The sequence below is a fragment of the Eretmochelys imbricata genome, chromosome 1 (genome assembly GCF_965152235.1).
Source record: "Eretmochelys imbricata isolate rEreImb1 chromosome 1, rEreImb1.hap1, whole genome shotgun sequence".
Taxonomy (NCBI): domain Eukaryota; kingdom Metazoa; phylum Chordata; order Testudines; family Cheloniidae; genus Eretmochelys; species Eretmochelys imbricata.
Genome location: NC_135572.1, coordinates 199,148,054 through 199,171,222, shown reverse-complemented (window position 1 = coordinate 199,171,222; position 23,169 = coordinate 199,148,054). Strand labels below are relative to the sequence as shown.

The following is a 23,169-nucleotide window of genomic DNA, read 5'->3' as shown; positions in this document are numbered from 1 at the left end:
CAGTTTGGAGCTGGGGAACCCAGGGTGCAAAATTATAGGTAAAATGCTAATTCCTTTGTGTTCCTTGAGTGCTGATACCAGAAGTCAGTTTCACAGCAGAAAATCCTGACTTCCCAGCATTCAAGTGTTAACTATGTTTAGACAGAAAGGTTAATATATTTACGTCATTGTTTAAAAAGGTGACCATACTGTACCTCAGGGATATCAATCATTCTCCTTAACTTCTGATCTCTCCAGTTCCAATCCAAAATCAGATACTTCAAGGAGTTCAAGCTAAGGCCATCTGAAAAGACAGAGCAAGTCTTACTATAATAAAGGTAAAATGACATGTGCTTATCAAAATGATTTTTGAGTTTTTCATCCTTTGCAGTCTGTTCCCAGGGCACTGAACATTAAGCACTACATTTGCTGGTTGGAAAACTAATGCAATGACACTGCAAACTTCCTTACCACATAATCCCATGCCTTTTCAAGAAGATAAACGCAAAAGCAGAGCAACTGCTGTTGCCAGGCTTGTCAAGAGCCAATATCCTGCCTGCAAAGAATTCCCCAGACTTCCTCTTCATGAAACCACAGGAGTTGAGTTTCCATGGCTGACGACAAGTTGGTAAATTATAAGGACCTGAGCCAGCAAGAGCCAATCAGTGGGAACTGAGGATACTCAGAAACTTGCACAATCAGGCCCTAAATAAGCTTTAGGTCAGCAGCACTGCGAAGGGCTTTGGTCATCTTCCATTTCAACGGAAGGAGACAAGGAGGCAGATGGTTCTTTGGGAAATGACCCTTCTGCCAGCTCTGCTAACTCTTCCATAGCTAGTGGGTGATGTCCACAATTTTTCTTGCTAGCTTTTTCTCAGTAACCTCCCATGGCAGCACTGAACCGTCAAACAGCTCTAGACATGAAGAACACATGGTCAGCTTCTGCTCCTAGCCCACTGTCTCTCGTCTTGACATATCTTTGGGCTGATGCAGCAACAACAGCTCTATGATGTGCTGTTGAATTGTGATATCTTAACACTCTTGTAAAACACAGCAACAATGAAACATCTCACTGTTCCTGTGCTTCCTGGAGGGAGAAACAGTGGAGTCCCCTACCAGAGCCAGCTCCCACCCTCGAGCAGGGTATAGCTTGGCCAACTGACCCAAAGATGGAACTGCCGTGATGGGACCATGGTTAGTATCCTGTGATATCTACGTTACATTTTGTTTTTATTGCAAATATCTATTTAGGAAGCAAAATATATGGCAGGAAAAAAAACTTAGATTTGGGAAGGAGAAGGAGGGTTAAACAGAAAAACTAACTTCCTGTTCAAGACCTTCATGCCTGGCAGGAGATTGGGAATAATAAACTGAAAGACCAAGCAAATCTAGATTTTGTTGGGCGGGGGTTTCAATAAAAGCTGAAATTGAACTCAGAATTGTGCATAGCATAGCTCCTTTTGTCTAAGCCACTGTGTTCGGCTTCCCAGATTTTTAACTTTATATTCTTAACCTGCATTTGAGTGACAATTGTGAGAGCAGATCCCCAAATTCACTGACTCAGGTAAGTCCAGAACCTTCAAACTCTGTATCGAAGTTTCACTTGTTCTGCCATGTGCAACATGTCCATTACCAGAGCCCATTCCAGCCTCTTCTCCTACCTTGTTCTACTAGTGCTTTTATCCTTCCAGGTGTTCCTACACCCAAGTGGATGACACCACTCTCCAGCATGTGCATCTGTTCTTTTATCTAATTCAAGGACAGTAAGAGAAAATGTTGCATCAGTAAACCCACAAGTGTTTAGGATTCCCTCTTAAAGAACATTTTATTCCACACTGGAGGTAAATTCCAAATAGCACAATAACTCCTCTTAAAACACCATCTAAAGTCAAGTCCATATGGAGAAATAGTGCCCAGCAAGCTGGGATGTAATCTACGGTATTATAGCCTGCTGTGTGTAACTGTCCCCGTGGGTCCTGCTACCATGCATTAAGAGTTCCATAAGCACACTAAGGAACTTTTAGTGTGTGGTACTGGGGTCCACACGGACAGTTAATGTGTGGAAGCTAAAGCACTGTACATTCAGACAGTAAGAGACACAGTGTTCGTCTCTCGGATTGTAAAACTGGTACATATGGGGGAAAGCCACAAAGGGCAGTGAGGTGTCCAATTCCCTTTGAAAGTCAATAATTGAAATTCACTCGATTGTGCCTTTCAAAATCTCACCCTGAATCCGTTTTCTGAGGTCTGAATAGCACTGACCTCCCAACAATTAAATCAATCCTCTAGAACTAAATGGAGAGCACACAATCTGGGGAAAGTTAATGCAAAACTAGATTCACACTAATCTGCCCAAGACTGGGGAAGGATAAAACATACTGTGTGTAACATTTACCTGTTTGACAGTATTTATATAGAAGGCCAAATTTACACCCACTGTCTCTGATTTCCTTGATTGCAAAACAACCCTATCATTTGTACACACAAACAGGCATTTGCATTGGGTAGCTGAGCATCTCACTACCTGATTTGCACCCACCAATGTGGGTGAAGGTGGAGTTTTGTGGATGCGAACACATGCACATGCTTTTTGGTTTTGGTTTTTAAGCAGGCCCAAAATCAGAGACTGGTTTGAGGCACAGAATGTTCGAGTGTGTACCACACAGGTTCCTGATGGATGTTCTGATCTTAATGTAGGTGCCCATGCTGCACAAAAAACCACAGGGGCATGAGGAGAGTTGAGGAGCAATCAGAGGAATTGCTTGGTTGAATGCCCAGAACTGTGTTGCTGGGGTACAGAAAGGAGGCCCTTTTCTAAAGAAAGAAGCTATGTCCATGAAAAGTATCCTTACAATATCACACCAAAGACAATGGTATGTGATTGGTTAGCCATTTCATCAAAACTACCTCTGAACTTGCTTACCTTTATGTGTTTTGCAAACAATTTAATAACTTTGCAGTCTCCTTTGAATGCCGTCACTGACCTAGTAGAGGATAAATTAAAAATGAACTCAAACATTAGAACTCGGATTAGGAGTGTATAACAGGCACAAGAGGAAACCAAAACTAGTTAATTTAATGCTTAAGAATGGGATGTATAAATGAGTTAGGTGCCCAACTCCCATTGACTCCTATTTGTGCTTTGAAAACATCCCAATAAATTATTATTTAAATCTATATTTGGTAATTGTAATGATCTACAACCAGACCTACATACTAGAGGGCACAATTTAGGAGTAATTAACGCACATCTTTTTGATAGGTATTTATGTAATATTTAAAGAACATGTACTTTTACAATTGACTTCCTTCAAGACTACTGACTAATCAATTGCCAAATTTAAATAAAAGAATGATTTCACTATTGAATTATAGGCACATCAGAAAGCATTCTGAACCGGAAATTTAAGTTATTACATTTATTTATGCAATTATTAGGAAAATCATCCCTTCTGGGCTGTCATAACCCTTATTACACAAAGGAACCTTGATATCCACACCCCTGTTGACCACAACTCTTTTCATCAGAAGACCAAAATTGCGTCCTGAGCCTTTGCTTTGGGACATAGTTCTATATATAAAAAACTTCATGATCTGTATAATAAACTCAGCAGGAGAAAATGAATATGGAGCTTACAAAGCTCCAGTTGAAATAGGCTTTTCCCTGCACTCAGGAAGAAATCAATGCACCAGTGACATGCAAGTCACATGTTAAAGCCTTCCTTTACAACCATGAAGTCTAGAAACTTTTTTTTGTAAACAATGCGGAAATTCAACCGTCATCATTTGAATTCTGGAGCCAGGAGAGGAGACATGACCAGAGTTTTCATGCCTTAAACCCAGCCTTGCACTGCTCTGCTCTTCACTCTATGGTGTATTGTGGGATAGCAAGATCTACATCTGCTATTGGGAAAGCTGGGAGCAGAGGAGCCTGGGTACTCGGATCAAGAGTACGGAGTGGAGAATGCAAACCACTGATCTAGCGATGTGTGTTGCAGAAACTATGACAGTTCTCATCAAGAGACTGGGCCAAGAGGAAGAAATTCTGATTTTCATACCTTCTGTTGGGGAAGTCAGGTTTGGGCAGGAAGCCTTTCAAATCTCCTGAACCAATATACAAATCTCATCAACTCTATCCCTGTGGAATCAAACTGAATGAATGTGGACACACCAGAGCTTGTTCCTGCTGTATCCTCACTCTGGTTTTCACAAGTTACAAGGCCCTAGGAGCGTCGGGGCAGTAGCAGCACCTCAGCACAAAATTAACAACTGCTGGATAGGAACCAACTAAGGAGAAGGGTCATGCAGACACCACATCGGTCGTAGAGAAATGAGAGAGAAAGGAAAGTGACCCTACAACAGGGTGGATCAGACACAGAACGGTTACTGGGACATACAGCAGGATGGGATAGAAGCTGGGACACGATCTACATGCCAGCGAAACATGGAAAACAAAAACAGAGCCCACAAAATCTAGAATCAGCGATTGCAAAGGGAAAGAAAGCAGGAGAAAGAAAAGTACATGAGGAACCAGAGATGAATAATTGTGCAGCTAATATGACAGAGGAGAGAGGGAAACTCAGACTTTTTCTGCTCCACTCTCCCAACAACAGGGAGTGTGGAACAAGACTTCCGCACACAGTCAATTACTGAAGGACTTTCCATCCCAAAGTGAGGGAGTAAGACCCCGTCCACATTGGTGACAAAGGAAAGAGATGGCAGAGACAACATCTCAGTTCTGCATTGTGATGTCACTCTACTAGCACAAAGCCCAGCCTTTTGAAGTCAGCAGTGAGGTTAGCACAGCATCTGAGTGAAAGACGAAGCTTGGGCTCCCTTCCCAGAAAGGACCAGAGACTTCAGCACAGCAGGAGCAAAGTGACTGGATGCACCATTTGGTGGCTCAGAGAAGTCCTTATGAACAAATAAGTTCTGTGTATGAAGAATGAGTGTGTGTGTGCTGACAGGTGTCTGTGTGCAAACAGGGGGAAAAGTTCAGAGAAAATACTACATCAGTGAGGCTATGAAGATGTGTTCATAGTGCGGCTGCAGCTGGACCTTGTCCTTGTAAAACAGCATATAGGGCGGCTCTGAAGTAAACACCCTGATCTCAGAGACCACACAGGCAGACTTTATTGTGATCAGGAAAGAAACTTTTCAGGGAGCAGGAAGCTAGAAGCTTGAAGGGAGGACCCCTGAGCCACGACAGCATGAGGTTGAGGTCCCAGTGAGGGACGGGAGCCATCGACATGCAGGTAGAAACTCTCCAGACCTTTCAAAAACCAGACTGTCATGTCGTGAGCGAAGACCAACCTGTCCTGGAGCGGAGGGTGGAAGGCCGAAATAGCAGCCAAGCGAACTTCGACTGATGACAAGGACAGCCCTTGGAGCTTGAGGTGTAGAAGATAGTCCAGGATCACCTGCAGCGAAGCCTGCTCAGCCGGGATACCCCAGGCCAAAGTCCAGCATGTGAACCGCTTCCACTTGGCCAGGCAGGTCGCTCTGGTGGAGGGTTTTCTGCTACGCAACAAGACCTGTTGGACACAGGCTGAGCATTCCCGTTCCTCCGCATTTAGCCATGTGGAAGCCATGCTCTCAAGTGCAGCAATACCAGGTTCAGATGCAGAAGACTGCCCTGGTTCTGGGACAGCAGGTCTGGCCAGAGAGGAAGCTGCAGCGGGGCGGCTACCAAAAGGTCCAGCAGCGTGCCGAACCAGTGCTGCCGAGGCCACACAGAGGCTACCAGGATCACCTTTGCCGTGTCCTGTTTGATCTTCATAAGGACCTTGTGAATTAGCGGCACCAGCAGAAAGGTGGACATCAGAGCCCCTGACCATGAGAGCAGAAAGGTGTCTGACAGGGAGCCCCTGTCCAATCTCCAGAATGAGCAGAACACGTGGTATTTCCTATTCTGACAGGATGCAAACAGGTCCATCTGGGGAATCCCCCACCTCCGGAAGATCCCACTGACTGCCTCCGGATAGAGCGATCACTTGTGGCGAGACAAGAAAGTCCTGCTGAGGTGATCTGCTAACTCGTTCCTGGCCTGGGCAGATGCACGGCTACCAGATGAACGACATGCTGCACAAAGAAGTCCCAAAGGCTGAGAGCTTCTTGGCAAAGGACCGACAACCTGGCTCTGCCCGACCTGTTGATGTAGTACATGGCAGCAGTATCGTCTGTCAGGACATGCACCACCTTGCCCTTCACGTTGGACAGGAAAGCCTGCCAGGCCAGGTGAACCACTTTGAGCTCCCTGACATTTATGTGGAGGGACAGATCATTCCATGACCAGTGGCTTTGTGCCACTGGTGCCGTTGGTTGCTGCTCCGAGGAGGTGGCCGAGGAATGGAATGATGGAGGTATCGTCAACACAGGCATGTCTCACGCGCTCCAGTAGGGCCATTGGCCTTGCTGCCACAACGGCATCACGGAGGTCGACGCAGCCTCAAGTGCCCAATCGCACCAGTGCTGTCGCAGTGAGGGGCTGAATTCTCTTTCTGTACGAGAGGAATCATCTTCCGGTGAACATGGAGGGACCGTAGAAGAAGGCCGTAGTGTCTGGTGGCTAACTGTCGCCGCAGGAGACCGATGCCTTGAGTAGAAGGATTGGTGCCGGGACCGGGAAGATTGGTACCGTGACGGAGACCACTCCCACTGTCTGGGAGATGTGGATCTGCGCCATGGAGACAGTCGGCGGGAGGATTATTGGTGCTGCCAATATGGTGACCAGTGCCTTCCTCTAGGCGACCCGCGTTGAGAGGGAGGAGACTGCGAGCACAATGCTGGCGATCTAGGATGGCCTGCAGAAGACAGAGACCTGGAGGGTGGAGACGGAGAGTGCTGACTTGTCTCTGGAGACTGGCATCGTTTGCCTGCTCTCTGCAGGGGTCTATATAGCTGGCTTGCACTCGCTGAGCGCCTTTGCCGTGTCCTAGGACACGTGGAGCCGGTGGCGCTGGTAGAGGCCTCTGCTCTCTGGGCGCCAGGAGGGCCTGGGAAGGTGTCAGCCCTACCACTAGTCTGGGTCCCCTACCACTTCCTGGAGTCAGCGGCGGATCCCTTGGGGGACTAGGGGGCCCCCAGTCAGGCAGGTGGCCCCAGTGTGGGCTGGCGGTCCAAACTGGGTCCTCTTTCCTTCTTTCTCGGTGCTGGGGAGTCACTCTTCTTCAACCTCTTCTTAGGCACTGGTGACGGGGAGCAATGCCAGGCAGAGCCCAGTGCTGGGAGTGTGCTGCACACCAACGCCGAGGTGCTTGGGGCAGAGTCTGGCTGGGAAGGCTCGGATGCTAGGCGGAGAGCAGCCTCCGTGAGAAGAGCTCTCAAATGGATGTCTCACTCTTTCTGAGTCCTGGGACAAAAGTTCTTACAGATGTGACACTTGGTCCTTCCCAGGCTATTCCCCCAAGCACTTGAGGCAGCTGCTTTGGGGGTCACTCACAGGCATAGGCCTGTTGCAGTCAGAGCATGCCCCACCTCGGGCAAAGTCCCTGCTGGGACGCTATCGCTAAGTAACTACTTACTAACTACTGTATACAAACAATTTACAAGGCCTTAAGGCTCGGAAACTGAAGTAGAAGAACTGCTAACCCCTGCCAGGTAAGGGAAAGGCACTCCAACTAACCACCACGGGCGGTAAGAAGGAACAGAGGGCATAGGGCCGGCAGCGCCTAATATGCTGACGCGTGAACACAGCACTCAGGGGACACCACAGCCAACCCAATGGATACCACTAAGGCAAAAATCTCCAACGGCCACACACGTGGGCACGTGCACACCTAAAATAGAATCAACATGAGCAAGCACTCAAAGAAGAACATTCATTTATTAAACAGCATGTATCCTGCTAAAAAGCAATAATGTATAGTGCCCTGTTCTCAAATACATATGTTCATGACCTTGGCATCTCTGATGTTGGCAACATTGCCAGGAACAGGTCTTGGGTCAGGCTGCTCAAAACTGGCAGAAACCTCCACACATCTCTCTCCCAGTCACCAGCAAACATTTCCCCCAGCTCTCATAAATATGATGCAAATTAGAACTAACAGAGAGAATACGGGGCAGATGACCCACACCCCAGACAGTGTATGTCACACGCCTCCCTCCCTTTAGCCTACGAACAACACAGTCCACAGACATCAGCAACTCTGTGGGGACTGAAATAGCTCCTTGCTCCTGTCCAGATTTCTACTCTATGGCTTCATGAGCTAGGGAAACAGGCATTAGGGCTGGGTTCACCTAGAAAAACCGCTAGTACATCCAGAGTGTCTAAGCTATGAGAGGGGAAAAAATGTTCCTCGTACCAGTCTTGCAAACGGAACTGGATTTGTGAAGACCCTGGCTTCATGGAACAGCCAATATTTTATTACCACAGTAGTAGTGTCACAGTAGTTAGTATTTTTCTTTAAGGCCCAGCTAACAAAGTTAGGAAACTTTCATCCTTCAGTGGGGGAAAAAAAGAAAAAAAAAAAAAGATTCTAGCTCTCATGGTTGCAGAGAAAAGTTTGTACATGTAACCATAGTGCAGCCTAAAGACTCAAAACCACAGAAGACAGAATTCAAAATAAAGCTTATTCTCTGTAAATCAGTCATTAAGGAGTGACAGAATCACACCCTCCAGAGCAGGCCTAGTATTCCAGGCAGGTGAAAACAGGACATTACACAGACCAGTGTTTCTCAACCAGTGAATCGTGACCCTGGGATGCAGAGTCACAAAAGCTAAGTGGGGTGGGGATGTGAGGGACTGAAAATTTTATTACAATCTATTATTATTGCTACATTTTCTTTACTCTTACTTTTATAGTAAATGCAAGGGAGAGGGAAGTCATGAAAAAAACTGGCTGTGAAGAAGGGGTTGCCAACCTGAAAAGACTGAGAAACACTAACCCAGGCCAGACACATTGGTCTCCACAGGGGTCGCAGAGCACTGTGTTTCTATTGAACTTTGTCATCGAAATGTCCTGACACTGCACTCAAAATGATAGTGTTGAGCTGTGCATCTTTATCCACTTAATCTGTTCTTAAGTGTAATAGGTTGTATGTCTTTCTAAGAGCAACTATGCTTTAGTCTTGGTTTGTAACAAAAACAGTAGATCTATGCAGCTGAGTTATTAAGTTCTACTTTAGTCTAAACCAAATACCACAGTACCACGGTTTGGAGGAGTGAAGGATATTGCATCAGTTGAGTCAGTAATTTTGTTGGCTAGCAAAGGACATTGTCCCGATTTTGCCTTTATGTCTAGGGTTCCAGGCAAAACCTCTGACCAGGTGCCAGTCTCAACATAACATTTGCTTTCAACATACTTAATGAGCTCCAAACAACGGAGAGCAGAACTGCAGATAATCAGCATCAGCACAGACTTCTTCTCCTTGTGGTTTTTACGAAGTTTTGCCCATTTGGGACAGACTGCAACAAGAAATACAAAATACACAGAGAAAGCTATGACTTAAATACATATTGCCACGCTAAATTATACAAGTACATGATGAATAGCTGCCTGCCGAAAGACTATACTTATGGCACACTACTTCATAGTCTTAGTTTGTAAAACATTAAGATATTTCCAAAAAATTAACAAACAAAAGGTCTCATGTACCAAACAATGAAATATGATTACCAAATAGCTTACATTAGAAAACAGGTTACATAAGGGTCAAAATGCAGCAACTGTTTAAATATGCGCAAATCCATTGACTTCATTTGACCCTAAATTTGCAATGCAATTTGATTTATAGTAGTGCTTTAATAGAGAGAAAAATTGTTAAAGGGGATACATTTATTGCACCTGTACCACAAGGATGTAAAAGCAGATCTAGTTAACCAGGACATAAGAGAATAAAAATTCTCATTACTAATTTCAATAGCCAGGGACAGGTAGAAATGGTACAATAAAATTAAGACAACATAATTAGGCCTTGTCTACACTGGTGGCAGCGTACAGGGTACACATAGCTACACCAAGCAGTGAAAAATGCAAGCTGCGTCCACACTTTTTGCGATGTGTAGCTACGCAAAGCAGTGAAAGGCTCTGGCAGTGGGGAGAGAATGGGGAAAGGCTCCAGCTACATGATGTTTCCAGAGCATTTTCCTGCTGCCTCCCCATTGCCAGAGCCTTCCCACACTGCCAGGAATCTTTCACTGCAGCAGGGAAAGGCCCCAGCAGCGGGGAGCTGGCAGAGCCTCTCTCTGCTCCCTTGCCCCTTCTCCACTAGCCTTTCACCACTGCCAGAGCCTTTCCTTGTGGCGGGGAAAAGCTCCAGCAGCAAGGAAACAGCAGAACACTGCACTGCTCAAGACAGCAGTGTAGACAGGGAGGCACTGCTTGGGCATGTAGACAGCCGTGTAGGGCATATGCCATAAGGTTCTGGCATGTCTTTACTCATGTAAAGCTCACCATCTACAACTCTATTATTTATACCCATGCAAAGGGGGCGTGCATTGTATGTACTCTGCACACTACTGTAAGCATAGACACAGCCTTACATATTTAACCAAGTGTGGTCAAATATTAAGAAATATTTCTCAAATATTATTTAAAAGCAAAACTAAAATATTTTGATGCAAAATAATAATCTTGCAGAATACAAATATGCAGAAACATAAAAGATGTAATATAACTGAATTTATGAATATTTCAAGGGCAAGATTAATTTTAATCCTTTAAAAAGTGGAAGTTAAATCCTAGTGAGGAAAATAGAAAGGAGCATAAAATCTGGCTAAATGAAGTGTAAAAATATAATTAGGCAGGCCAAAAAAGAATTTGAAGAACAGCTAGCCAAATACTCAAAAAGTAATAGCAATTTTTTTTTAAGTACATCAGAAGCAGGAAGCCTGCTAAACAACCAGTGGGGCCACTGAATGATCGAAGTGCTAAAGGAACACTCAAGGACGATAAGGCCCTTGCGGAGAAACTAAATGAATTCTTTGCATCGGTCTTCATGGCTGAGGATGTGAGGGAGATTCCCCAACCTGAGCCATTCTTTTTAGGTGACAAATCTGAGGAACTGTCCCAGATTGAGGTGCCATTAGAGGAGGTTTTGGAACAAACTGATAAATTAAACAGCAATAAGTCACCAAGACCAGATGATATTCACCCAAGAGTACTGAAGGAACTCAAATGTGAAATTGCAGGGCTACTACCTGTTGTCCGCAACCTATCATTTAAATCAGCTTCTGTACCAAATGACTGGAGGATAGCTAACGTGACACCAATTTTTAAAAAGGGCTCCAGAGGTGACCCCGGCAATTACAGGCCAGTAAGCCTGACTTCAGTACCGGACAAACTGGTTGAAACTATAGTAAAGAACAAAATTGTCAGACACATAGATGAATATAATTTGTTGGGGACGAGTCAACATGGTTTTTGTAAAGGGAAATCATGCCTCACCAATCTACTAGAATTCTTTGAGGGGGTCAACAAGCATGTGGACAAGGGGGATTCAGTGGACATAATGTATTTAGATTTTTAGAAAGCCTTTGACAAGGTCCCTCACCAAAGGCTCTTAAGCAAAGTAAGTGGTCATGGGATAAGAGGGAAGGTCCTCTCATGCACTGGTAATTGGTTAAAATATAGGAAACAAGCGATAGGAATAAATGGTCAGTTTTCAGAATGGAGAGAGGTAAGTAGTGGTGTCCCCCAGGGGTCTGTACTGGGCCCAGTCCTATTCAACATATTCATAAATGATCTGGAAAAGAGTAAACAGTGAGGTGGCAAAATTTGCAGATGATACAAAACTACTCAAGATAGTTAAGTCCCATGCAGACTGTGAAAGGCTACAAAAGGATCTCTCAAAACCGGGTGACTGGGCAACAAAACGGCAGATGAAATTCAATGTTGATAAATGCAATATAATGCACATTGGAAAACATAATCCCAATTATATATAAAATATGATGGATAGTTCTCTAAAAACATTCACTCAAATGTTCAGCAGCAGTCAAAAAAGTTAACAGAAAGTTGGGAATCATTAAGAAAGGGATAGATAATAAGATAGAAAATATCATATTGCCGCTATATAAATCCATGGTACGCCCACATCTTGAATACTGCGTGCAGATGTGGCCGCTCCATCTCAAAAAAGATATACTGGACTTGGAAAAGGTTTAGAAAAGGGCCACAGAAATTATTAGGGGTATGGAACAGCTGTCGTATGAGGAGAGATTAATAAGACTGGGACTTTTCAGCTTGGAAAAGAGACGACTAAGGGGGGATATGATAGAGGTCTATAAAATCATGACTGGTGTGGAGAAAATAAATAAGAAAGTGTTGTTTACTCCTTCTCATTACACAAGAACTAGGGGTCACCCAATGAAATTAATAGGCAGCAGGTTTAAAACAAACAAAAAGAAGTATTTTTTCACATAATGCACAGTCAATCTCTGGAACTCCTTGCCAGAGGATGTTGTGAAGGACAAGACTATAACAGGGTTCAAAAAAAGAACTAAATAAATTCACGGAGGATACGTCCCTCAATGACTATTAGCCAAGATGGGCAGGGATGGTTTCCCTAGCCTCTGTTTGCCAGAAGCTGGGAATGGGCGACAGGGGATGAATCACTTGATGATGACCTGTTCTGTTCATTCCCTCCAGGGCACCTGGTATTGGTCTCTGTTGGAAGACAGGATACTAGGCTAGATGGACCTTTGGTTTGACCCAGTATGGCCGTTCTTATGTTCTTAAGTGGGCAGATATGCATACTATCTTGTGTATATCATGAGGATTTTACTTTCTCTTGAATACTGCTCTAAAAATTTTTTTTTTATAAATAAACTCCACACTCCTTGCGACCAATATTTTACTCACTTTCCTTCAGGTATGAAGAAAAACTGTGGGTGAGGTCATTGGCTGGCAGGAAACAGGAATCTGAAACCATAAGAGACAAAATGTTTTTGTTGATAGATGTGCAACAGAATAATTGAGTAGATTCATAAGTTTACAGTACAACACTAGGTATATCTATTAAATCTTTCTTGGATTAAATCTACCAGTAATGCTTATTCTTTGAAAACTATGTGGATTGCCCTTTGGAAAGGCAGAGTTTTGTGGTCCCCACTACGCAAACGCAATGAGCTTGTGAACTGGTTAACTGAATCATGGTAAAATCTATCAACACAATTTTAATGCCCTCCTCAATTATCTGAATGTTTTTCTCCCCTCACCCACCATAAATATAGCATTACACAACTGACCACATACATAATGGAGGGTTTTCACATGCCTTTGTGGCATCTATCAGAAGCCACAGCCAGAACCATTATGATTTTTTGGACCATTGGTCCAATCTAACATGGCAAATCCTACATTCAGGAGTCACTAAAACAATCAGGATTGTATAGAATAAAAGTAAGATGTGGGTCATCTTCTTATCAATGGGGTTACTTTTCTCTCTGGACTTTCACATTGCACAACTCTGTAAATTATGCTCAATCACAGTTATATAAATATTGACATGCATTTTAATTCCCCATCCTCACTAGAAGGCTCTCTGCATGACACTGTCTCTATCCCAGATATAAATTTTACCCAGCCGCTAATCTCCATTCAGTTAGACCAATAGCTGTCAATGGCCATTAGTCTCCTCCTTTTAGTGAGGACGCACAAACTCAGAGTTTTAACACAGACTTCCAGATGCACCCAACCACACCATCATTATGCTGCATGAAACCTGGCACTCCAGGAAGCATGTCTTTAGGAGGAGTATGTTTAGTAATGTGTCTGTAATCATGTAAATTAAATATTTTTTTATTCTGACAATGATAAAACTATTGGATTAAAAAATCTCTCTGATCATGTGTTGTAATATACCTTATGTGTTAGTTAAAGGCAATTTGGTGTCAATCTGACAACCTTAATGAGAGGACACAAAAGGTATATGCTTCCACATGATTTGTGCCAAGTATCAAGAATGGGCAGTTTGTTTCTGATACTGTAACTGTGGTGTCCCCTAGAATTTATTTTAAAGTAGGATGGCACAGAATTCTAGCCTGAGGTATTTCAGAACGACTTGCGCTGAATCCCAGACCAGAGCTGCACTTGCCAGTTTAACAGCTTTCCTTCTGTTTGTCTCTCCTAGTTTTAAATAATTAGTATTAAGTGATCATGAGGAAGCATTTTGATTGTGGATGCACGTGTAATTATCAGCATGTTACTTGTCCAAACATTAAACAGAACATATTAACACCTCAATCTATCCGCTAACAGGTTTTGGACCAAATTAACCCCAGCGGCTACCTGTTGTCAACTGATCCCCAGGCACCTGACAGGGGAATCACTCAGATTCAAACAAAGCCGAGGCTATGTTATTGCTGCCAACCTCACTCCACCATTTCTGACAGCGTGAATGTGAAGGCAGACTTAATTTATAGCTGGAGCACAGCAGAAGCCCTGCCAGCTAAATTTGCTGAAGGAAGCTGCTTTCCATCATTGCACTCTCCATGTGGTGGATTTTCTATTGCTGCAATCTTAGGTTTTTACCACTGGAATTCAGAATCTGACCCCTTGTATTAAAATCACTTCCTAATTGTTTACTTAGGAGCTGGTGTCTAAAAGGAGGTGAGGGTGCTCAATACCTTGCAGGATCAGTCCCTGATTTATGCATTTGGTTTTCTATTTACAAGATGCACCTCCCCTGCACTGTAGGATAAAGCACTAAGGTTTCAACTGCAGTTTTATTTCCAAAGGTGAAGCTATCAATTCTGAATGAGTCCAAAGGGCAGCGTAGAAAAGACTTTACAAGGAGTAATTTCACAGCTCTAAATGTCTATTTTTGGTGCTGTCCTATCTTCAGTCCTTCAGAGTAGTTGTGTCATCTATCTTTGCCATTATTTGTGCTAATGAGGGCCCAGCCAGTCTGAATACAGTAACTCATATTAATGACTTAATAATGCTGAATAATTCAGAGGAAGATGTAGAAGGACGGAGTTCTTAATTTTCCAATTTCAAAGGGAAACTAAATACATGTCGTAGGTCAATGACTATTTTCACCAAACCATCAGAACCAGGATGTTAACAGTACCTTAAAACCCCCAGAAAGGATTAAAACCACATAACCACAGCTTGCAGCAGCCCGAAACCAAGTTGGCTTAAACCCGAACATCTAAGTTTAATATTTTGCTAATACAACTAAACAACTTCAAGTAGATGCCCTCTGTTCTGCCCACTGAGTTGATATGAATGACTTGACAGCTACAGAAGCCACCAACCCCTTCGGCTTTGTAAGCTTCCAAATCTCCCTTCAAGAAAAGAAAGAAAAAAACAACCCAAGACCCAATCCATATGGAAATGGGTTGCTTCACTAGCCTAAAGGCCTTTCTTAATAGGAAAGTGACAAAGTATTGTTATTTGCACAAAACCCTATGGGTTTAGAAGTACAGAATGTAAGTGCTTCATAGCAATACAGAGGATGAAAGAGACTTCTCTGGTTTTTAGGATGCAACGCAGCAGGATGGCAAAACTCTCCCTTGATTCAAGAAGAAAGCTAAGCTGACCCTAGAGAAAGAAAGGAGGGTCAGTCCAGGATCACGTCTCTGCATGAAGCTGGGAAGAGAGTGCAGTTATCTAGAAAGACAAGCTTTGAACAGTCAAAAACAGAGAGTGCAGCTTGGCTGAAAGGATCATAGTGGGGCACAGGGCACAAAGAGTTCAGTGTGTATCAGTGGGATAAAACGAGAGCCAACAGACTTGTTACTGGGGCCCTTTTGACTCTGAGTATACAATATCAATACACAGGTGCTCACAGTATCTTCTTATATAACCTAACAACAAGAATTAATGCTACAGCTTGGGCTCAAAATAAGGAATCATGAAATTTTTTAGGCTAAAGCTTTTAGGGGTTAAGATAAGCTACGCCAGGGGGTGGAGGGAGGAGGAGAAGGCCTCTCTGTCTAAACCAAAAAGAAAATTGTGATGATTTTTATTACAAGCCCCCTCCCCTCCACTTTGACAGCACTGGAAAAGTGGATTTTTATTAAACCTCCTTCCCCCCTTCACATTGACAGCACTGGAAAACTAATTCCACTTTATTCATACAACAAAAAGCACAGCAGTGCAGTTTCCTCTTCACCTCAAACCTTTGTGGGGTGAGATGGGAGTTCAGTCTCCATGCCCTACCCATTTTATCACTGGGCTCACCAGTCTCTCTCCAGTCAGACTGCCAACAAGCAACCAGTTTAGGTACAAAATCTGTCCACTAGGTCTGAAGGACTAAAGCTGCCAGCTCATTTCATACAGCTCACCAAAAAACCAACAGGTGATAAGAGCAGTATAGTCAGCATTCCATAGCTAATTCAGAATGGTGTCTGACTATTCTTCCTTCTTTAGAATTTATTGCAGCTCAGGTGAAGCCGTATCTTAAATGTCTGAGTACAGCGCCACTAACCACAGGAATAAGACCAATTTTCCTGGCTCTCAGTAACTTGAAAACCATTACTTAGAAATCCCTGCACTTCTATCAAAAAAAGAAACTTCCTGAAATTAATGTTCTGCAATGATTGGATATGTTGAAACAATGCTTCCTTTCGTTTCCTTAACTGCACCATTTAGAAAACAAACCCACTTACTTATTCCAAAAGAACTCACAACTCATTTTAAACACCATAGCAATACCCTACAAGAAAAAATTCTCATAAAACCCCACAGAACTCAGAGATCTGGATTAAGAAGCCCTTTAGTTCCTAAAACAGATGAATCCCCATCCCCCATGCAGAAGGAAATGCACAATGCTCTTTGATACAGCACATTTTACCTGGCAGTTTTAACTCTTCTAGTTCAATCACTGAACGTTTAGTACCGAAGTGTTGATTAAGCAGCTTTTGTAGGTCTTCAGGGACACCTGGTTTTGGAGATGATTTTGCAAGAATATCAGAAATTTTCTTCTATAAACAAAAGTAAGAAAAAAAAAAAAAGGAGATGTAAGGCATTTTCAATATGGTGTTTGCTATTTGACAATCTAACGATAATCTGTAAGAGTATGTTTCTTCATAATCTTATACAGGTGAAACAGAGTCCTAAAGTCCTTATAATTGGGCAAAACTCCCATTGCCTTCATTGGGAGTGAAAATTTCAGAGCTGGGTCCGCAGCCTGTGAAGTAAAAACAAAAACATCTTTACTGTGTACCTCTGTTATGCACTTTACTGCAATACTGGGATTTTCTCAAAGATTGTGTTGGGGGAGGAGTTGGGTGATAGGTTTTTTAATTTATTACTTTATCACTATTGCCAAGTCTCACAAATGTGTCACAAATCTTACAATAATAGGTGTTTTTCTTAAAGCAACAGCTAGAGGAGTCAAGAGATTACTGAAGAATCTCAGCTCTCATTTAAATGTAAAAGGTAAACTTGCAGCCCAATTGATTGCATAGAATAGTTTGGAAACACAACTAGAGAATAGCCTAACAGCTCAAAAACCAACAGGCAAAGAAAACCCCCGCAAAACATTTATATGAAATGTTATTGCTTTTAAACTGATCGTGATTCTGGGGGGCCTAGTTCATGATTTTTGAATGACTGCGGTTGACAATACTGCTCTAGAAATATCAAGAATTAGGGTTCCCAATTTTGATTGGATGTATTCCTGGAGATTTCATCACATGACATAATCATGAATGGAAGATTAATCTTTGATTCCTGGAGACTCTGGGCCAATCCTGGAGGGTTGGCAACCCTATCAAGAATACCAGGCCCTCATTTCCATCTGTTTGTTGGAGGATCTTGGCAAGATCTTTCTAGGACCTGGATGGTGATATCTCAAGAGGCTGAAACCTGAGGTACAGTTTTCAATCTCCAACTAGGGGACAGGAGCAGGGATGCTGGGTTGTACAGCATAAGGGACATGTCAGCAGTTGAAATTTCAAGTGCATTATTATATATAAACACTTTGAGGCTATTTGCATACATCATAAAGGAGAATGAAACTTTTTAAAAATTCTGAGCAGCCTACCTTTAACCAGCAGTCATGAAGATGATATTTTATAAATGAAGCCTACATTTAGGGCTTGATCTTAATCCCACTGAAATGAGTCAGAGTTTTGCCATGCTTTGAAGTCATAATTTCACTTTCTAAATTAATTAATTAAATGAATGACAAGGGAAGAGAACCTGGGTCCCTCTTTATTTAAATGATCTTACTGCTTTTAAAAACAGGAGATTTTCAAGCAGAGAAGGCAGCTTGGCATGACAGAGGGTATTACAATATGGACAACCCTAACAGCCAAACTGTGAACTCCTTATTCCTGTTAGTAACATGTTACTCGCTTGAGCGATCCCAGCTAACTGCTCACCAATGGGACTAAAGAGATCAGAACCTGGCCCTAAGAAAGGTCTTGAAAATTTTTTGTCCAGTCCCAAAACATTTAGGCCCTGAACCAGAACCTTTTGAAAGCACTGGGAGCATTTGCAGCGGACTTTGGCACAAGCCCTTGCAGTGTCTATGTGATTTCACTCAGTGAACAGCAGTAATTCAAGTTCCATCCTGATTCGGTAAAATTTTCCTGCTGTGTAATGACTGCAAGCTGGGCCACTTTTTGGAGATGTTTTATAGAGAGTAATTATCTAACAGATAATAACCCAAGAACAACAAGACTCATTTTGCTTAGTACCACGGGATAATTGGCGTTTCACTGGCTCATTACGTCATTCACTGACTCACTCAATTCCTTCTGGAAAATTATGGTTCTCTTGAGGAAGATGCTGATGTTAACGAGAAATTCCATAACAGTCAGTTCAAGGACACCTGATCATACTCTTTTTCTTCAAGGAGTGCTCTGGGAAAATGTTCTTCACACAGGAAGTTTTATTATTTTTCCTCCAATCCATTCCAGATGCTTAAGGAGCAAAGGGTTTTATTTGACTTTATTTATTTATTTACTTATAAAAGAGAGAGTCATTAGTTTCAGACCTATATGTTAGTACAGTATGATAAATTCTTCATGATGATTATTTGACAGGTTATGTGTACAGACTTAATGGCATATTACCACTGAAAAAAAAGATCTAACTAAGCCTCTACTGTTTGCATGAAAACTGGAGGTTTATTTTAGGTCCAGTCACCCATTTTCATCATGGGACACATTTATTTTGGCTGCAGAGAAAGTGACGTGGTTATTAATGCCAGAGCTACATTTAAGGCAAAATCCTCCCATCTGCTGGGGTGTGTGCAAGGTCTAACATGAAATTAAAACCCTGTGTACCTGCTCTGTGAGACAGCTCAGCATTTTAGTCTGTTCAGAAAGACAACACACTTTGTGCTATATAATCTCCACCAGGACTGTGGAGGGTCCCCCTGGGGACAGACATGGGTCATGGTCAGAAGGTCAATACATAGCATGGACCCCAGTAGCTATACTGTGGGGAGAAAGGGGACCAAAGCACTACTGCTCGTGAAATGCAGTAAATGCTGCAGCCTGGCTGCAAGGATGGGATGGGGTGATTCTGTCTCCCCCAATGCTCTTTCAATCCCTGCATTAATTTCTTCTAGTCAGCTTTGGACACAAGGTTGTAGCTGGGTACGTAGGTGTGAAGCAGGTATTTGACTGGAGTTGAGAAAGGTTTCTCTTCTAAGACAGAGTTGATTTTCTCTCTTTCATAAAACTGGCTGCAATGTTATGGTCCCAGTACACTACACCAAGGGAAACAAGCTTCTAAAACCATTTAAAGGACATCACTGGCATTGTGCTATCCTGAAGCTGACATGTCTTATAAAAGCAACTGCACCCTGCCAGCCCCTGAAGACCATTTGTGTTGAACTTTTAGTTGGGCGTGGGGGGGGAGAGGGGGTTTCCAATACCTTCTTTCTCCTTTTCACCTTTGCAGTGCTTTCTTCTTTTTCCTCAGGACGAGTTAGAAAACATTCCGCAGGCTGCAAAGCACATATTGTAAAAAGAGATTCATCATGAGAGAGATTATTACCCCAAAACACCACAGAACATGATGATGTGGGGGCAGATGTTGGGTACAAAGATTCAGATACTGACAGAGAAAAAAAAATATGTATAGGTTTGGGGTAAAACTCTGCCCTGTTACAGTGGTGTAAATCTGGGGTAACTTCTGGAACTACTTCATATTCACTCTGGTGTAACAGAGAACAGAGAAAAAGCACAGAAACCTGAAACGTACGAGACATAGGCACACCGTTATCATCCGGTTTACGGCATGTTTAATACAACAACAAAAATCATAAGGAAAAAGCAAACAGAGCTTTCAAAAATTAAATACATGTAATCTCTATTATTGTGTGAGACAATCATTCTAACTTTGCCAAACAGGCCTTTGTAATAATTGGGTACAACCTAAACAACCAGCTGGTGAACTATACTGTACAGATAGGAGAGAATAACTTGAAATAATGATTTTTCTGTATTTCTGATTTCCTTTCTTTTATGTTTATAACGTAACATTTTTCAAGAAATGTTTTCAAATTTTGCTTTGTGCTGTTCCTTATTTAATACCAGGAAGATTGGCTTTTTAGTCCATGAAATGTCTCTTTGGTTCATTTCTCCACACTTGTATGTGTTTAGGATGATCAGTATATGAGCACTCAGTTTGTAAAGGTGGCAAACGAGAGAGATCATGTCCAGAGGTCACAAGAAAATTAAATATAGTGGCAGCTCATGTACCATCAATGGTATATGCATAACAGTTTGAGAACTGCAGGTGTAGCTGACAGCTGGGTTTTATTAATGGGGCTTAGTCCAAACAGCTCCTAAATCCTGCCACTATGAGTGTGACTCTCATGTGGGCAGCATGTGTTAAGATACTAAATTAAAGCCAAATCATCTTCCTAACTCTAGCCAAGATTATAAATGGAGCCAGGAAAGGGAAATCTCTCTCTCGTCCATTCCCCACCTCTCATCTCAGTCCAGCAGGTCACAAAGTTTCGGATCCATTATCTGTGCTGTTATCACTGTTGTAAGAGACACAAGGTAGGTGAGGTAATATCTGTTGGTGGAAGCTCTGTGTATCTCAAAAGCTTGTAACTTCTACCAACAGAAGTTGGTCCAATAACAGATATTACCTCACCTACTTTGTCTGTCTCATATCCTGGGACCAAAAGGGCTACAACAATACTGCAAACAATTGTTGCTATAAGTTACTTCCATTGTGGTAGCATCTCCAGGATCAGGAGACCATTGTGCTAGATGCTGTACAAATATAATGCCCAGGCAACTCACCTCCCTGTTCCTGTGAGTTTAAGTCTTTCTCTTCTTGTCCAGACTCCCATATACACCCCACCCACAAGGCTGATTCTACCTTGCTGGCCCAAAGCAGTTTGATGAGTTTCTTGTTTTTCTCTCCCCCCTCAAGATGTATGTGTCATAGCTCAGGGCAAGTGCACCTGTATTTTCCCCTTGTGGTGAAGCAAGAGCATGCAGTCTAGGCTCCTGGATTTTCAGCTGGATTCTCTACCTTTCTTAGGAGGAGACTCCAGTCTCTTTCCCCTCTAACTGGGGGTTTTGCAGGCTGCACAGTTCTTTGCCCACACTGTGAATTCTCCAGCAAGTCAGACTGACTAAGCAGGCCTGCTTTGACTTCTCCTTAGAGGAAATAAGCAGTGTAATTGCCCACAGGTAGAAGGCACCACACGGCTCTTCATGAGCAAGCACATTTATTCTTAAGCTAGTCTTATTGAAAACATTAGAGAAAAAACATATTAAAACAATAAAAAAACCTACACACATGCTAATAAGCTTACCAGAGATCATCCTAACTCCAGAAGGGTTCTAGTAGGAGTCAGTCCTTCAAAACACACATAGGAGTTTTTCTGTGGTAACAGGTTCATAATACCTTTTGCTCAGAACAAGAACATCCAGGAATCTGTGAGTCACCCCATTATACACTTTGGGCCTTTGATTTTGGGACCCTGGGAACAGTTAATCAGCAGACAAGGAGTTTCTCCTTGGGACGTAGCTTCGAAAGGTTGGATCTGGAGGTGGGAATTTGCATTCCCCTCCTTCCCAGTATTTCCTATGAAACCTACTCAACTAAAATTTTTTTCTTGTTTGGCCCATTGTTAAGAGTCCTTTGAAGCTCTCATAACAACTTCCCAGGGTTGACATTAAGTCATGTCTCCCTTTTAGAGATCATAGAATACCAGAGTTGGGAGGGACCTCAGGAGGTCATCTAGTCCAACCCCCTGCTCAAAGCAGGACCAATCCCCAATTTTTGCCCCAGATCCCAAATGGCCCCCTCAAGGATTGAGCTCACAACCCTGGGTTTAGCAGGCCAATGCTCAAACCACTGAGCTATCCCTCCCCCACAAAGCAGATACACATACAATCCCACAATAATACATAAACATTTGCATTTTTAATACAATGAACTCCCATTTTAAACTTAATTCAGTAAGGTTTGTCCAGGATATTGCAGAAAATGGCCATATCTGTCACAGTATAGACTATAGCTTCTCTCTCCATTGCTAGTCTTCCACTGAAATGTGCACAGAACCATTATTTTTAACGATTTTCCACTGTAACTAGCCTAGACTCATTTACAATTTTGTTCCACTTAGCTGCAGAAGACTCCTTTGGCAGTGGAGCCGTGTAGGCCTGGTGAGCTGATGAGCCCATGAACACAAGTACAATTTATTCAGACACAACAACTCCACACCACATATAACTGAGATGTTTGCATAAATCTAATTACAGTGAATGGCTGTGAGCTTATGTGTGTCCTTTGTTGATGGTTTGGAATCTTCAGTAGTTTAAGTATCTTATCAAGACCAAGCTTCAGACCCTTCTGCAAGTATTGTTTCTCCTACTCTTGCTCATTCAGCAGCTTTTTGCAAATTGCCATTAAAAAAATTATTTGCATTTTTTCCTTCTGAATTGTACTGTGCAGACAACCCACTGATTTTGACTTGGCTCCATGTACTCTGCATATTTTTGTGCTATTTTTATATGGAAGTTTTAAAAATGCAGAAAAACAGGAAATTTGTGCTGAGACCTTTGATTTATGAAATGAAATGCCATGAATTTCATGTTTGTTAATCACAGACAGAACATAAAATGTTTCCTGTGTTATGTTTCTAATGCAACATCTCTGCACGTCGCCAAGTTACTGAAAAACCAAAATGTAAAGTGAAAACATTCTTGTGTCTGAGAGAGAAAGAGTGAAAGTTTACATTCCAATTAAGCCATCCACTGAATTTGGGAGTTACTGACAAAATAAACATTTCAACCCCCTGCTTTAAAATGGA

The 23,169-nt window shown here is 42.6% G+C and overlaps 1 protein-coding gene across 2 annotated transcripts in view; it reads right to left on the bottom strand.

Annotated features, from left to right (window-relative positions):
• CMSS1 (cms1 ribosomal small subunit homolog) overlaps positions 1 to 23,169 on the bottom strand; it is a 366,300-nt gene that overhangs the window by 4,165 nt on the left and 338,966 nt on the right. Inside the window, exons 4-10 of one of the 2 annotated variants that reach the window (XM_077821669.1) lie at positions 19,762 to 19,833; positions 16,723 to 16,852; positions 12,783 to 12,842; positions 9,283 to 9,385; positions 2,903 to 2,963; positions 1,641 to 1,728; positions 195 to 283 (exon numbers count right to left, since the gene is read on the bottom strand). In XM_077821669.1, coding sequence (XP_077677795.1) covers positions 195 to 283; positions 1,641 to 1,728; positions 2,903 to 2,963; positions 9,283 to 9,385; positions 12,783 to 12,842; positions 16,723 to 16,852; positions 19,762 to 19,833 — 603 coding nt within the window. The remainder of the gene's footprint in view (positions 1 to 194; positions 284 to 1,640; positions 1,729 to 2,902; positions 2,964 to 9,282; positions 9,386 to 12,782; positions 12,843 to 16,722; positions 16,853 to 19,761; positions 19,834 to 23,169) is intronic. The other variant, XM_077821660.1, reaches the window with a different exon arrangement.